This window comes from Rhincodon typus, chromosome 2 (genome assembly GCF_021869965.1).
Source record: "Rhincodon typus isolate 14 chromosome 2, sRhiTyp1.1, whole genome shotgun sequence".
NCBI lineage: Eukaryota > Metazoa > Chordata > Chondrichthyes > Orectolobiformes > Rhincodontidae > Rhincodon > Rhincodon typus.
Genome location: NC_063333.1, coordinates 19,366,390 through 19,380,344, shown reverse-complemented (window position 1 = coordinate 19,380,344; position 13,955 = coordinate 19,366,390). Strand labels below are relative to the sequence as shown.

General features: G+C 39.5%; 1 protein-coding gene across 1 annotated transcript in view; it reads right to left on the bottom strand.

The window, feature by feature from the left end:
• The window catches only part of dnajb6b (DnaJ heat shock protein family (Hsp40) member B6b), a 139,317-nt gene that overhangs the window by 122,484 nt on the left and 2,878 nt on the right, over positions 1-13,955 (bottom strand). The window contains exons 2-5 of the mRNA XM_048607552.1: positions 11,801-11,874; positions 10,572-10,668; positions 3,976-4,085; positions 494-553 (exon numbers count right to left, since the gene is read on the bottom strand). Of these exons, the coding sequence (XP_048463509.1) occupies positions 494-553; positions 3,976-4,085; positions 10,572-10,636 (235 nt within the window). The 5' untranslated portion in view covers positions 10,637-10,668; positions 11,801-11,874. The remainder of the gene's footprint in view (positions 1-493; positions 554-3,975; positions 4,086-10,571; positions 10,669-11,800; positions 11,875-13,955) is intronic.

The following is a 13,955-nucleotide window of genomic DNA, read 5'->3' as shown; positions in this document are numbered from 1 at the left end:
AGGAAGGCTGACGTTTCGGGCCTAGACCCTTCTTCAGAAAATGCTGCTTTTTTTGAAGGAGGGTCTAGGTGCGAAACGTCAGCCTTCCTGCTCGGCCTGCTGTGTTCATCCAGCTGTACACCTTGTTATCTCAGATTCTCCAGCGTCTGCAGTTCCTACTACCCCTTTGCAGTAACTTGTTTCTTTAATTATTCTAAAGGAGCCTGGTTGACTTATTTCTGACACTAAGCTATATACAGTGAGATACGAAATTGGCAAAAGTCATCTTCCTTTCCAAGTTCAAATTGTGCGACAAGTGCAGAGGTTCACCCCTCAAACAGATCGCAACACTGCATTTAGAACAACCAAACTGACATTTTTCAGATAACAAGTTTCAAAATAATTATAGCACTCTAAATCAAGTACCTTAACAGCAAGGTTCAATCAAATGACAAAATAATGCAAAATAGGATTAATTTGATCACATTTTGAACCTTAAAATCAGGCAGCTTACCTCCACCAACATTAGTCAAGCCTTCTTTACCATATCGGTCATAGATATTGCGTTTTGAGGCTGTATTGAAAAAGGTCATTTAGAAAACAATTAGCGTCAGGGCTGCAAAACACTGCAAAATCATCTTTAGCAGTAACTTGTAATTGCTTTAGAAACAGTTCTTCATATCTAAACACTTGATAGCACATGAAAAAGCTGATATGGCAAGCCAAATATTGCTCTAAACTCAGATTTCTAAATAGCTCAATGGAACCACAAGTCAGCTTTACTGGGTAAATATATCCTTTACTAAAAGCTGATCTACATATTCATGTGGTTCAGGAACATTTTATTTTAAAAAGAACAAGCACAGAACATTAAGCTTGGCTCAACAGCAGCAAAGGCTGCATGTAGTTGACACAGCAAAGCAATTCTACAACTGATTGATCAGGTGAAAGCTCTGTAGTTCTGCCATATTCAGTCATGAGCAATACTGGACAAGTAAACAAGGGGAGGTTCCACAAATAGAGATAGTAAGAACCGCTAATGCTGGAGTCAGAAATAACAGTGTGGAGCTGGAGGAACACAGCAGGCCAGGCAGAATCAGAGGAACAGGAAAGCTGACGTTTCGGGTCAGGATCCGCCTTCTACAAATATCCCCATTTACAACGGTGAGTAACATCTAAGACATCAGGGCAAGAAGAGGCTGAAGCATAAACAATCCTCAGGTAGGCAATTAGATGATTTGTCTTAGCCTCCTTAGGTCCCTTGCATCCCAAGTGCCAAATGCAATCCCATTCTATTCATTCCATGTGACATTAAGAGATGGCACTAGATGTTGTCAAGGCTCCAAGGCCCTGACAACATCACAGCTGTAATAATGAAGTAGACAGTTCCAAAACTAGCATATTCCTGGCTTAGCTGTTCCAGTGCAGCTACACCACTAACATCCAATAACATGGAAAATACCACTTTACAAGTCTACTCTGCAGCAGAGAATAATTGTTGGAGCAGCACTTACCAATACTTGGACTTCCTACTTAATTACAGTTTTTGTTCAAACACATGGACAAAGGACCTAAACTCTAGGTAAAAGTGGATACCTTGACATTTGACCAAATGTGGCATTAAGGAGCCTTAAAACTGAAGTCAATGAGCAGGGCAAGATTCCTGGCATCCAAGGAAAATGGTTGTGGTTGAAGGCAAATTAGGTCCCAGGAAATCAGGAGTTCATGAGGGTTACAGTCCAAGGTCCAACCATCTTCAACTGTTTCATTGATTCCTCCTTCATCATAAGACCAGATGTGGGAATACTTGCAGATAAATTAGTACTTGGTACAATTCATGACACCTCCAATACTGAAACTATCCATTCTAACATACATGACATGAGAAACAGATTCGGTCAGCTAAACGACAAGTAACTGTTACATTCTTTATGATAATCTCTACCAGAGTCCTGCTGTCAACTAATCAGGAGTCAGAATGTTGTTTTTCCTTTGTATTAATATTTCTTGTGAATTACCTGGTGTACAGCTATTCTTTGGCAAAATGTATTCTCTCAGCAATGCACAAGTAACATCCATATCATGAGTTTCAAACTATTGCCAATAAAAGAATCTAACCATCTCCAGTGACGTTAATGACTTCAATGACATTACCATCACTGAATCACAGTCCAAAGGTGTGCAGGCTAGGTGGATTGGCCAGGCTAAATTGCCCCTAGTGTCCCATGTAGATTAGGTGAGTTATAGCGGTATGGGTCAAGGTGGGATGCTCTGAGGTTTGGTGTGGACTTGTTGGGCCGAAGGCCCCGTTTCCACAATTTGGGAATTCTATGATTCTATGATCTATGAATCCCCCATCACCTGTAACTCAGTTTAGGCCAGGTCAGAGCTTGGGAATTACAGGTACTCATTTCAGACCTGCCAACGTCTATCCACCATCTACAAAACAAATCAGGCGTTACGATGGAGGTGGTGGGAGGGTGTACTGGTAGCTTTACTGGACTAATAATTATGAGTTCCAGGTTAATAGGCTGGGGAAGAGTTTAAATTCCACCTGCTAGGTGGTGACATTTGAAATAAAAAGCTAGCCTGATGGTAACCAGGTAACCACTGCCAGATGGCATAAAAACTCTAGTTCTCCAATGTCATTTAGGGAAGGAAACCAGATCCTTACCTAATTTGGGCATGTTACTCCTGATATCTACGAGGGCAACTCCGCTGCACTGTAAATGCTGGCCAACCTAGCAACGCCCACATTTAAACTGCTTTTCACTCAGCTACATTGCACACATGCAATTATCATGTATGCATATATTAAGATACAGAAATATGTTAATTACAAATTACATATTCACAGGGTGGCATGGTGGCAGTGACTAGCATTGCTGCCTCAGTGCCAAGGCCTGCGTTCAATTCCAGCCTCAGGTGACTGCATGGAGTTTTCACGTTTTAAGTGGGTGCTCCAGTTTCCTTCCACAGTCCAGGGATGTACAGGTTAGGCAGACTGGCCATTCTACATGTCTCTAGTGTAGAGAGAATGTGCAGGACAGATGGACTAGCCATAGTAAATGCAGGGTCACAGGGATGAGAGGGGGGCCAGGTAGGACAATATACTCATAGTACAAACCTTGTTGAGTCCCCTCATGATTTATATCTAATAAAGATCATTCATTCTTCCAGACACATTGTATGGGCCCAACCTCCATAATCTTTCCTCAGAGTAATCCTCTTGTGGCAGCAGTGAGGTGAAACTTCTGAGGAGCTTTAATGTAATTACCTTTTCTAAAAGGAGACATGAAACTCCAAAAGCAATCTCACTAAAAAGGTCCTATACAACTGCGGCAAGACTTCCAAATGTTTATGAACAAAAACAAAGTTGCTGGAAGTTCCTCAGAACTGAGGAAGGGTCACCGGACCCGAAACGTTAACTCTGTTTTCTCCTTCACAGATGCTGCCAGACCTGCTGAGCTTTTCCAGCAACTTCGTTTTTGTTCCTGATTTACAGCATCTGCAGTTCTTTTGGTTTTTATTCCAAATGTTTATACTGTTTCCCCTAGCAATATGCACCAACATTCAGCTTGTCTTTGTATTTATTTCACGTAGCTGCATAATAACTCTTTATATTGCATAAATATGATTGTGAACAAGAGTTATTGGCTGCTTGCTGCAGAATAGCACTTTTATTCGAATGTAGAAAATGGAAACCAGAAACCGAATGCCTGCAAAAATATCTACAAAGAATTTCTGATATTAGCAACCACAAATTTTAGTGTGGTATGTTTTATCACGTTTAATACTAGTTTTCAAAAGTTATAATTGAGATCAATTTAATTCAAGAGGTCAACATACAACACCAAGCCAGTGTCCATACAAGAGAAACAATAAGGTTGTTGCAATTTGCTCTTGAAAGTTTTTCATGAACCAGAAAATTGACAAAACAATTCACATGTCAGAACTATCCACTCAGGTCAGGAATTCATATCCAATAATACTTACAATCAGAAAGAACTTCATAAGCTTCTGCAAGTTGTTTAAATTTAGTCTCTGCCTCTTCTTTGTTATCAGGATTCTTATCAGGGTGCCATTTCAATGCCAGCTTGCGATATCTTTGAAATATACAACCATCAATTGATAACTCTGCTGGTTAACAAGTGATTGAACTATTGAATTGTATGGCTTAGTAAAATGTACAGATGGTACAGTGTGTGTAAACAATAATTTTATACATTTCATGAGACCAATTCTATCCAAATTTTACATCCCAAATCAGATTTCTCAGCAAACCAGCCACAGTCATTTTGCCAGCACTGCTACTAAAGACTAGAATGCATTGAAGAAGTGTAAATTTCAGATTGCTCCGTGAAGTTCTGTTCAAGTAGATTTCAAGAACTAGTTAAAAATTGTTACATTTACAGCAACCTAAGTTTGTGCAGTGCAACATGCATTAGATACTCCCATTGCAACCTTTAATTAGGATTTACTGCAGAGAATAACCCCAGTTTTACCCCGAAAACATTATTTCCTCTTGACCAAAAATACTGCAAATATACACTTTTCATTTCCAGAAAGCCCACTTTACTGCGGTGGTGTTGAACTTCACTCACTATGCCATGGAAGTATCAGCGCCCAGTTTTAGCCATATAAAACAGTACCCCCAGTACACCATTTTAAACTTTGAAAATGTGAAGTTTGAACTAGTTATATGAAGTTGAAATAATGAGATACCATCACCAGGAAGATGAGCTTATAACGTAACTGGCTCTGATACATTCAAAACTCAGTATGAAAAATTAGAATTCTCTATGGCTATTGGTATTAAGGAAATTGGGGAAAAATAACAAGTGGAAACCAGTGTAGTATTAAATAATTCCTGATGGAACAAAGGCAAATTCAGCATCCAAACAACTCTTAACCAACATCCTAGAACAAATTTCTAATCTGTTCCAGACAGGCAGTAATGGAAACAAATTACAGTAGCACTCTTAGAAAAAGAGCAGATAGTAATCTCAGCCATGGACTGTCTATGCTCACATGAAGGCTTTGGGCAAGATGGCGCTACGAATCACTGCCATAATATACAAGGCCAAGGATAAATTGCGCTGCTTAAAAAGCATTTAGGTTCAAACAAAATAAAGTTGGAATTACAGTGTACTTCTCAATGTCAGTTCAAGCTTTGAAGAATTAATTTAAGCACTGATTGTGACAATGTTACTAATTACAGCTCAAAACGCTGGATAATTTGCAGTCTTCTGATAATGTGTTAAAACTCTGGCTGAAACAGGTAGAAATATTCAAATGCTACATTACCTATCCATATGAACTGGTACGTTCAAGAGACATTCATTCAAACTGGAAGCAACAGCATAAAGAAAAGAGGACTGACCACTTAAGAGCTGTGCAATATACCTCCGTTCTGATTAAGCGATCTTCCTAACTGCAACGTACAAGACTTTGGGAGCATCACTTTTTATTTTAAGTCCAGCAGTGGAGTAGAGACTAAGCACAAAAACAGAAGCCAAAAATGTAGATCCAAGTAGCACCCAGCAGGAAGGTAATCTAGTACATGGAGAATGAAGGCAAAGAAAAAATACTATACTTTTAGTATAGTAGTTCATGCAACTTTCAGTAAACCTTCAAGCCAAACCAAATTTGTTGGCAAATTCCAAGAGTACAACAAAAATCAGGCCAAAATCTTCATATATAAATTGAAGAACAGGGAAAAATAGGAAAAACAAATAGTTTGAAATGTGCAAAGTTAATAAAGCTGAAGTGAAAAAAGGAGAAAATGTAGGTGAATCAGGTTCTCAAATGCAGTAGGACAAGTGGAGTCTGTAGAAGATGAACTAAATGACATTCAGTACTCAAAACAGTCAGAAAATCAGTTAAAAATTCTCAAGTATGAGGAATTAATTTAACTGATTTGAATAACCACAGGTAGATTGCAGGGTAAAGCCGTAATGGAGTAGTAGACAACATCCAGCAAAGATACTTCAGGTCAAATCTAGGCATGCCATGAAGGGAAAGATACCACAACATCCAAAGTTCTAATGTTTCAAACAACAAAAGCAGTTGAAACAAAATTGGAAGCTTGTGATAAATATAGGGAGCACAAGTCAAGCAGAAAGCATCGAGGCAACTCAATTAACATTGTACAGGAAACAGCTTAAAGATGAAACAAAATCAAACAAAAAACAAAAACACAAGTACAAGTTTGGTAGGGAAAGAATTGGAATTAAGAACCCAAAAGGAAGTTTGGTATGAAATAGCAATAAGATATTTGAAATAGAAGACATTCGAGAGATTTACTGACGTTGGTAAATTAACTAGCCCAGGTCAAATGTATCCAAGATTACTGGAAAGCAGTAAGAGTAGCAAAGGCATTGGTTACAAACTTTCAATCCCCAGAGTTCAGTAGTGCCAGAGGATAGTTGGGCTGATGTTCTCAGCACTATTCAAGGAAGGGGAAAGCAGTTAATCAGAAAATTACAGGACAGCAGGCCCAAGATCAGTGAAGTTGTTAGCAACTATTACTAGGGCACAATTTCATTTGGAAAGGCAAAGGTTAATCAAGGAGAGTCATCATACTTTTATGAAAGGCAAATTGGGACAAACTAAATGTAGGAATTCTTTAATGTGGAACAAGTTGCTCATAGCAGTGAAAGTGATGTTGTATACATTGTTGAATGCATTCTGGAAGTTTAAGTGCCACCATGGAGATCCAAGATGTAAACAGCAGTATGAACAGAAAACTAAGACAGGAATTCAAGTATATACAAGTCGATGGGCCAAATACCAGAAAATGGGATTAGAATTGTTACGTGACTGTTTTTGACTGGCACAGACTTGATGGGCCAAAGGGCCTTTTTCTGTGCTATGGATCTTCATGACCGATGGAAAATGACTTTAGTCGTTCAAGGATCAGTTTTCGGTTGATTTTAAACTCAGCAGGCATACAGAGAAGCATTATAAATTTTAAAGTCAGCAGATAAGGACAAAAGCTACAGACTTCAAGATGGCCAACAGGAAGAAATGGACAGGATGAATAAAGCAAACATAAACAGAAAACAGCTGTTTCCCCTTAGTCAAAAGTTCAAGAACAAGGATGCATAATTTTAAAATGAAAGACAGGAGTATTGAGAGAGATTTGAAGAAAGATTTTTCACCCAGAGGATGTTAGGAGTCTGGAATGTACTGCATGGTGGGTAGCTGAGACAGGAAACCTCAATCCTAAAATGTACAGCAAGTAATGTACTTTGACGGCACAAACTCCATGGGCCAAAGGGTTTCTCCTGTACTCTGATTCTGAAGCATAACAGTTCAATGCAATTGTTAGGTGACGCATTTTACAAAGACTAACAAGAGTACACTATAAATACAGAATGAACAAGAGACCTTTATATCTACATACACAAATTATTTTATTGTGACAAACTTGATAAGAGATTTCATAAATAGGGTTGAATTTTTTATATGGGGCAACTGTAAGAGATCATGATAGAGTGTAAGATATGCCTCAGCTAAAATAGTGAACAATGTGAAAAAAATTGAAAAAATGGACCCGTCAGCCATAGGCATCATGGCTTTGCGCAGGGAAGGCATTGTCTCTCAAACCTGATTGAGAGATGAGGAAGTGACAATGATGATAGATGTCAGCATCCACTACCCTGCTGACAGCTTGGTTTACCAGAATGATACCATGGATGAGGAACTTCAGTTATACATCAAAAGGTTAGAGGACTGTTCTCCTTGAAACAAAAAAAAAAGGGGTGCTTCCAGAGATTTATGAAGGATTGTGCTAGTTGATTGTGAAAAAACATTCTCTGGGAAGTAGATCAATAACAAGGTTCCAATAATCAAAACCATTGACAAGGTTGAAATCATTCTTCCACTCTTATCAGAACCTCAACCTGAAAAGCAGATTCCATAAGTAATTTTAAAATAGGACAAGTACTCTGAGGAACTTACAAGATTACAGTAAGGCAGAGGTGCACAACTAAACAACTGCTTTTTCAGAAAGCCACCAGTTTTATTTTGATTTGGTCACCGGAGCTTCATAGAATCCCTACAGTGTGGAAACAGGCCATTCGGCCCAACAAATTCACACCACCCCTCTGAACAGCACCCCACCCAGACCCATTTCCCATGTCTAACCCACCTAACCTAAAGATCCCTGGGCACTATGGGCAATTTAGCATGGCCAATCCACTCACCCAGACACAGGGAGAATGTGCAAACTCCACACAGACAGTCGCCCCAGGCTAGAATTGAACCCAGGTCCCTGGTGCTAAGAGGCAGCAGTGCTAACCACTGAGCCACCGTGCCATCCATCCTGAGCTTCTGGAGACCTGGCTACAGACAGCTTGTTTTTACGAGCATTGTTCATTATCCTGTCAGACCAAGACAGTTAAGCATTGCCCAGATGGCAGTTCGTGGCAAAGCAGCAATAGACAGCAAAGCCTGGTGAGCCCAGATGGCAGTTGGCAGCAAAGCAGCTGACAAGTGAAGTGGCAGTTGGCAGTACAGCAGCTGGCCAGTCCAGGCAGGACTCAGTCCAGCGCAGGGGAGAGCAAACCCTTGAAGGGAAAGCCTAGCATGTCGTGTCTGCCAGCCCAAGGCTTAAGGACTGTAATGTTTAACTTCTAACTTTATCACTCCGCTTTATACCAAGAACTGCAGTGTTGAACTATTCAACTTATTTCTGTATTTTTCTATTCTTGCACCCAAGGTTTTGTACCTAGATATCTTTGTATCCAAGATGGCACTAGGAATGGTGACACTGTGCACTTTTCATTATACTCGACAATAAAACCCAAATCTGAATCTAAATCTCAACACAAGAGACCAATTGGTCCTTTGGTACTACAAGTTTCTGATTTCAGGATATAATACATCCAGTCTAGAATACACTCAGGCCCGTTCACCAAAGTTTAACCATACTTCACCCTGTCAGGCCAAAACAATGCTTGCAAGAGCAAAAATTGTCTGTAGTCAGGCACCTTATATTCTCTGGGAACATTTGTACCACATCAAAATAAACCTGGCTGCTGCAAAGAACGTTTCTCTTCCCCCTTGATAATGAAGTAAATTAACCAAATTATCCATTTCCTGGTCTGCAGGCTGGGAAGCAGTTTACTATGGCTGATGTAACAAGCTATTCCTCCTGCATTATCACCTCTGCAGGAGACATGTAAATCAATAATACACATCTAGAAAGATGTTGCAAAGATGAATAGAAGAACTTGCTAATAGTTTCTACCAGTAATTTTCAAAAAATGCTCAGAAACAGGAACATTGAGTACTGCTGTTAGACTCTGGTCACACAAAGGAAAAGAATGCTGTAGTTTCCCTGTAGATCAATTAATGATGCTTTCATGAATAAAGAAGCATAGATATGCATTGACATTAGACAATCCTGATTGTTTCCATGCGCTGCTATTAGTGAAGGTTCTGCCACTATCTATTCAACTAATAATTGGACCTAAAGAACTAAAGCACTCTGTGGAATAGTACTTAGCCAAAATTTCAAATTACAACCACTGAAGGGGAAGCCAATTCTAAATAAAATGCAGACAGGGGAGTGATTAAAAGTCAGTCTCCAGCTTTCAGTTAAATGTAAGCAGTATTTTCTGTCACTAGATGTCATCAGAACACTTCACAAACGTAGAAGTTAATTTGTTTACAGCAGGGTAACTGAACTGTCCTTGCATGTTTCGGCTTTTTAGTAAAAAGCTGCTCAAAGTGGGCATTGGTGGTCACAATAAGAAAACAGGGAAACTTCAGATTGAGTGTACACAGTACACAGTATTTCAGAGGCAATAACTTTCGCTGCAGAGGTCAAAGAACAACAGTAAGGAAGTGTTGTTGAAACTGTATGAGAGCTTTGGTGAGATCACAGAGTACAAAATATATAGTTATGTCTCCCTAAGAAATAAGGTTGCTAGATTAAACACTTAGAGGGAGCTCCTTGAAAGGAGGTCTAATCATAGGCCTAACATTTACTCGCAGTTTAGGAACACAAAGTAACCTCATTGAAAAATCTGAAGGAATTGGACAGGGTAGACAGAGGTGAGAAGTTTCCTATAGCCGGAGAAATGAGAACTAAGACGTTATTTCATGATAAGAAGTTTATTCAGCTGGGACTAAGGCAAGGAGAATCTTTGAAATTCCCCTACACAGAGCTGTGACTATTTCAATGAAGCTATTCAAGACTAGAGGTTAAAAGAGTTATGCATGCTAAGGGAATCAAGGGATTAAATGGGAAGGTAGAATTAAAATTGATCAGCGTGATCCTACCGGTGGGCTATATGGGCTGCAGTGAATTAGGATAAAAAGTGTAAATTAGCATACAAGATGTGAATTAGAACTAGTTGAATTCTGTTGCAAAATCAGGTGCAGAAAACAAAAAGCAGGGAACTGGAACAAGATGAGGCTGAGAAGGGGACAAAACTGAAATATTCAGTTTTAGAATAGATCAGCTTCATTTGTAAAATCCGAAATATACTTTCCCACCCAACTCAACTCCAATCATGGAATAGAAGCAGAGAGCATGCTAGAATATTCTATTACCGGTTCAGTATAAAATACAGACTTACGCTTTTTTAATTTCTTCCTGGGAGGCACTTTTATGTACTCCCAATACCTGGTAGTAGTCCACCATTTTTAACAATTTAGTTCTTCTAGATGAAAACCCTAGAAGTTACAAGTCAAAAATTTTTAGTCAAACATTTTTGTGCATTCAAACATCAAGAAACAGTAAGTGAAAAATGTAAACATCCTTCAATTTCAAGCATTGTTTCACAAGCAAAACTTGTACAACTGGCCTGTGAGTAACAGAGCAACTTAATTATATTGAAACAGCTGGCCTCAGGACTGGTTCAAACTGACCACTGCAATGTTTCTAATTTTAGGTCAGACAATGTAGCAAAATGCTCAAGAGAACAAATGAAGCTTTGCAATGTTAACAAACAATTAGCGTTGTTCTGAAGCGGATTTTGCAACAGATTCTGCACATAGTGCAAAATATTTTAAGTACATGGATTTAACCGAGTAGTTATATCTACCCAACCATTGATCCCCTCCATGAGCTACATCATATTTTCATGGCTTAATTATCAAGAGAAAACCAATTCTGACCAAACTTTATGAAAAACATCTCCGCTCCAGACAGGGCTCATATCACGGCACTCCATTGTCAACATTAAAAAGGGTGAAAGAAATTTTGAGTAACTCGGTATGAAAAAAGGGGCACAAGGGATAGGACCAATGAAGACCAAGACATCTGGGTGTTATACCTATCTAGTTCATTATTGTTCTTTGGGTAAGGATGGAAGGTTTCCCTCAGTCGGAGGCCCACACTAATGTGGTTGACTCTCCAGTGCCCTCAAGTAGTCTAACAGCCACACAATTCAAGGCAATTCGGGATGAGCAACAAATCCTGTCAAACACTTAAGTGTGTAACATAAACCTAGCATATCATTTTAAGTCAAATCTTAACTGTAGATAAAATGTATAAACTAGTAAAATTTCCAGAGATGTCCTTCTTCACCAAGATGAAGTGGTCTCATACTGAGAGTCGTGGACATTGTAATCAAAAAGCAGTAAGTTGCAACAAGTGGATTATCTAGTATGGTATTACATTGGCAGATTTAAACATTCTATCAAAAAACCCAGAAAAATGGCTTCCCTCAAATCACATTTCAGTCAACTTGTTATATTTAACTTCTAGTTTGTTGTGTGTGCAATGCCAAATTACTTGATTCAAAACGATCCTTCATAATTTAACTTCTCAACTGTTAATTCAAATATAGTTTGCTTCTTTTACCTCCACAAATTATTGATCAACCAGGACAAAGTGAGGAAGCAGTCAATCCTTCAGTTTGACAGGAGCTCTCTGACCTATCAAGGAAACAAGAAATTAGCAATTTAAAATAAAGCGTGCACAAAAATGTTTTTCTATTGCTCTGAAAAACTCTACTGTATACATGACGCACTAGTGGTAACATTTTCTGATGCCTGTGGTTGGTTAGCAACTTAAAAGCAAGTCACACTTTACTTCAGATTTCTCTGCTTCGAAAAACAAACAGAGCTGCATTCATAACACTTGAAATAGTTTCCCTATTTGGATTTTGGACATACAATTCATTTTTAATCTGGATACAAGTATGAAGAGCACCATGATACATCGAGACCAAGTTACATACGCTTCATGACATTCTTACTAATTTTCAGAAATAAAGCTGTCATTTGTGTCTGAATTATACTCCCTTATTTTCCACTCAATTTTGATTAGTAATGGATTATGGAAAGCAAGTAGAAAAGTAGAACTGAGGTCAAGACAAAATCAGCCATGATCACACTGAATGGTGGAGCAGGCTCATGGGGCTGAATTGCCTATTCCTGCTCCCAATTCTTATGCTTCTATGATTCACTACCCATGCATCTACTTCATGAGGTTGGGGATGTCAGTCACCTTTTCCTTCCCCCTCATTGCAGTCCTTCACGGTACGTACAGTTACACGATAGTGGTATCTGCGTTGTGCTATCCGCAGGAGGTCTGCTGTTATGCATGCTCTCCGCCACCACTGCTACCATTCACCAATGAGAAGGATTTGGTGAAGTTCCACACTACACCATAAAACTATGATGAAGCACCACGTAGAATTCAAATCAATCTGGATTTGAGTTTTCAGAGCTAAGTGGATGAGGTTTAAATTTAATTAGAAAGCTTGCCTACAATCAAGTCATACGGCATCGCTACCTCTACACACTTGTGAAGATGGTAGGGGTAGCCACTGGTATTCTAAATGGGCAGCGCCAGATGTACCCAAGAGAATGAGAAATCAACTTGATCAAGCTACAATTTAGAGGACTATTTCCATGCCAAACAGTGGAAGAAGTTAGCTCCAGAGTTAAGTGGCCCCACAACCAATGAATTTGCAATTCAGCTGTGGTTAATTAAACAAATTAAGCTTCACAAATATCACCATCCTTGATCAGCACATCAGTGCAAAAAGACCAGGCAAAGGCATTTGCAACCATCTTCAAGAGTACCATGCGGATGGATCATTTCAGCTATGGCTGCTGACAACATTCAAGCAGCATGAAAGTTACTCCAGAATTCATTGCTTTCCTACCCAAATTGTTCCAGTTAAGCTACAATAACACCTACACAACAATGTTTCAAACCAACTAGGTCTGTCGGGTCATCAGAAAACATGATAAATCCAACCATTTACAACTTCAACTGTCTACTCTCAAAATCAGCAAAGTGGTGGAAGGGGTTGTAATCTGTGCTTTTAACTGGCTCTTTGCACAGCAATGACCTGCTCATTGAAGCTCAGTCTGGGTTCCACCAGGGCTCCCCAGATAATTTACAGCCTTAATCCAAGTGTGGAGCAGAATGCTTAACTCCAGAGGTGAGGTGGAGTGGCTCCTCTTGATATTATGATAACATTTGTAAGAGAATGGCATCAAGGAGCCCAAGGAAAGCCAGAATCAATATGAAGGAGGGGAAACTCTCCAAGTTAGAGGCACATACTAGCACAAAAGGAAAATGGTTACTAAAAAGGTCAATCATCTCATACCCAGGACATCTCTGCAGGAATTCCTTAGGGTAATGCCCCATGCCCACCATCTTCAGTGGGTTCAATGGCTTTCCCTGCATAAGGTCAGTGGGATGGTCAATGATTAGACATTGTTCAATGCAATTTGCAGCCCCTCAGAAACTGAAACAACCCACATCCACTGGCCAGGTCAACAGCCAGGCTTCAGCTAAGTGGTTAGCAACACCATGCCACACGTGTCAAGCAATGATATCCAATCAATGAATCCCTCAAATCAACATCCTGGGTATTAACCGACTAGAAACTAAACTGAATCAGAGATAGTAGGAACTGCAGATGCTGGAGAATCCGAGGCAACAAGGTGCAGAGCTGGATGAACACAGCAGGCCAAGCAGCATCATAGGAGCAAAAAGG